At 50.6% G+C, this 3,300-nt stretch overlaps 1 protein-coding gene across 1 annotated transcript; it reads right to left on the bottom strand.

Annotated features, from left to right (window-relative positions):
• Positions 1-383: 383 nt before the first annotated feature.
• Positions 384-2,562, bottom strand: LOC111400300 (axoneme-associated protein mst101(2)-like). Its single transcript, XM_023027715.1, has 5 exons — positions 2,422-2,562; positions 1,964-1,976; positions 1,632-1,753; positions 879-1,574; positions 384-830 (listed from the first exon to the last, which is right to left on the bottom strand). The coding sequence occupies exons 1-5, from the start codon at positions 2,560-2,562 to the stop codon at positions 384-386; spliced, it is 1,419 nt and encodes a 472-aa protein (XP_022883483.1).
• Positions 2,563-3,300: the final 738 nt, after the last annotated feature.

Genomic DNA, 3,300 nt, shown 5'->3' with positions numbered 1-3,300 from the left:
CCTCAAGTCATGTTTATGTGCTTAAGTCCGAGGTTCACACCGTTCATCTCCTTAAGTCATGTTAATTTGCTAAGGTCCGAGGTTCGTACAGCTCATCTCCTTAAGTCATGTTTATGTGCTTAAGTCCGAGGTTCACACTGTTCATCTCCTTAAGTCATGTTAATTTGCTTAAGTCCGAGGGTCGTACAGTTCAGTCACTCAAGTTATGTTCATTTATTTAGTTCATGCTTCTATCAAGTTCCAATAAATTTGTTTAACGAGGTATAAAAACTTGGACAAAAGCAATAATGAAAGAAGAAAGACAGTACATTGATATTTCAAAGAAGGTTACAAAGGAGGGCCTCTGGCCATTACATCCAAATTACTGAAAAATAAAACCTAGTCTATGCCTGGCTAGATGACGGAGGCGCCTCGGTACTGGGGGCTTCGGCAACCTGGGCATCAGTAGTTGTTTTCTCTGCCTCAGCCCTAGGGGCTTCGGCATCAACTTCTTCATCACCCTGGACCTCCTCAGCTGGGGTCTGAGGTACCTCATCCACAAATTCGGACCTAAGTTGAGCCAGGTCCAAATTGGGATATAGCTCCTCTGCCCTCTCCAGCACTTCGGCATAGGCGAAGTTCCTCCAGTAGGAGCTGAAGCTCTTATACTCCTCTGTAGTGTGGAAATTGGCGATGTATTCCTTCACCGCCTCTTCCCTTGCAGTTCGGGCCTCTTCTCTGGCAACAGAGGAATCGTTCATGTACCACTTCGCCTGGCCTTCAAGAAACTGATAAGCATCTCGAGCACCGGCCAAGGAGAGATTCGCCTTCTCAAGAGCCTCAGCAGTCACCTTTTGGTGCTCATTGGAGACCTCCACCTTCTTTGTCAAGGAGGCCACCTCGCACTGTGACTCATACACTTCCTTCTTCAGGGCCTCAATTTGGGCCAAAGCAGACTCCAGCTTCGCCGCCTCTTCAACTTTTTGGGATTTGGCTTCTTCGGCCTCGGCCTTAGCAGCTTTAACTTCCTCTGCAAGGGAGGCAGCTTTCCCCTCCGAGGCGTGGGTCCTTGTCTGGAATTCGCTCAAGGCCTCCCTGCATTCGAGCGCGAGGCCAAAGGTCTGGGCGCTTTGGCTCACCAGTGCCCTTGTCAGGTCGGTGACATCACAAGACGAGGCATGCAGCTGCCACCTCTCTGTCCAGAACTTGTAAAAGCTCTCAGTGGCACTTCTGATTTCCTCAGGGAGAGCCTTCACCAAAGATGGGGCCAGCTCCTCCTCCCTCCCAGCTAGGAAGTTTGGAGACTTCCCCTTCTCCCGAACCGGCTTCTCTTTCGCTGCCTCCTCTTCGGCGGCTTCTGCAGCTCGCCTTGCAGCCTCTTCTCTAGCCTCTTCGGCCTCTACCTCTCTTACCATCTCCAGTTTGATGGCTTTGGAGGCTGCAGCAAGAAGCTTCGACTCTTCGGTCTGTTCGGCCCTAAGGGACACTGAGGTCCCAAACTTGCCAGCTGAGCTGGAGATGTGCACCAGCTTCCTCTTCTTAGTCTCCTTAGGGACTTTCTCCTTTCCCCGAGGCTCCTTAGGCTTCTCCGGCCTCTAAGTAGTTGCCTCCTCCGAAGCCCTGGGAGTACAGTCCTTGGACAGGCGCTCAACCCTGCCCCGGACTTCCTTTGCCCCACTGGACCCAGGCTTCAAGGGCCTCGCCTTTGCAGTAGATGTGGCCTTCAAGATAGAGGCCATGTCCGGAGCTGGGTACTCCCTCTTCTTGAATTTATCTGTACAATAGGTCAGATCAGTATCAGTATAAAAAACAAAAAGGATAAAAACAAGGGATAAAGTATTGGGGCCTCATACCTCTGGAGGCCATCAGCTCAAAGTCCAAAAAGTATCTGCTCCTATCAATCAGGTGATCGAAGTGCCGAAGCTTTAGAGGCCTCTTGTAAATGTCCTCTATCACCTCGAATTCCTCCCTGCTGAGCTCGAACCTCGTACTACTATCTGCAAAGGAACCTCCAACAGTTAGACGAATTCATATTCTGACTTCAAAAAGACAAGCAGAGGTCGGGAGACTCACGAGCTTCGTAGTACTGGGTCGGCACTGTGCATGACAGGGCTTTGTCACCCTCCACTGCCTGCCATTCACCTCGCGCCCAGAACCAGGACTCCTTCCACCCCTTGATAAAGGAAGGAAGTCCCACCACAAAGGGTGCGTGAGTCCCCCAAGGCGTGAGGTAGTACCACCCCCTTGACTCCTTCCCAATTACCCGGGGTTGGAACAGGGTCATGAACACATGAAGAGGCATGTCCTCCCCAAGTGACACTTCCTTCCATAGGAAGTACGAGCCGACCAGCTGGCTCCACCCATTCGGCAGAACCTGGGTCGGCGACAGCATGAATTTCCTAAGCACCGCCCTAAAAAAGGGGTGCAGAGGAAGACGCATACCTGCTTGAACAGGTATTCACTCACGGCCACGCAGCCGGGCCTCGGATAACAGGCCCGCTCGTTCGGCTCGGGGACTAACATTTCTATGTTATGGGGTACACTGTACCTCTCCCTAAGTTTCCCCAACCTCTTTCCTGTCATATTCGAGGGCACTCTAGAAGCCCCCCCACTCCTGGGTATAATCTACAGGCTCCTCGTCCATGGCATACCTATCCACCTCGGACATCCCCCCATGACCGACTCCATAGTCTAAAGACGCCACTGTAACAAGCTCCCTACCCGAAGTGGACTCCATTTTCTCAGTAAAAAGACAGTAACAAGGGTTTTTGTTCAAACAATACCTAAGGGAATTCGACACAAATGGAGACTGGCTGGAATTTAATATCACAGACAATCTCGAAGCCGAAAAATTGGAGATTTGAGAGAGTTTCAGAGTGCAAAGTGTTCAAAAATCCTTAAAATTGGGATTTTCTCGCCTTTTATAAAGGTTCAAGACGAACCCCAGCCGTCAGATCAAATCTCAGTCAATCCAAGCCCTCCATTTCAGATCCAATCCGAGGCATTGAATTCAAACAGTTTTCAAATCCTACGCTTCAGATTTATGCCTGCCTCCCACGCACCTCTGCAACGCGTCTGCTTCTAGAAGCGCCAGCTGCCCTCATAATTGCATTTTTAATTCGACGGCAGTAGCGCCTTGGAAGTCGTAACGGTTCAGCCACCTTTCCTCGAAAACAAGCACAAAACATCAAATCATTGGCACAGTAGCCAACGCACAATCATTACCATTGGACATCGGCAAGCCTTGCTGGTTCCGTTCCTCAACCACCTCGGCTTCTCTTCACCACTCAGCATCACAGTCAACCACCTCGGTTCCTCTTC

The sequence above is a fragment of the Olea europaea genome, chromosome 10 (genome assembly GCF_002742605.1).
Source record: "Olea europaea var. sylvestris chromosome 10, O_europaea_v1, whole genome shotgun sequence".
In the NCBI taxonomy this organism is placed as follows: domain Eukaryota; kingdom Viridiplantae; phylum Streptophyta; class Magnoliopsida; order Lamiales; family Oleaceae; genus Olea; species Olea europaea.
The sequence above is the reverse complement of the archived record's forward strand: the minus strand, read 5'-3'. Positions and strand labels throughout refer to the sequence as shown.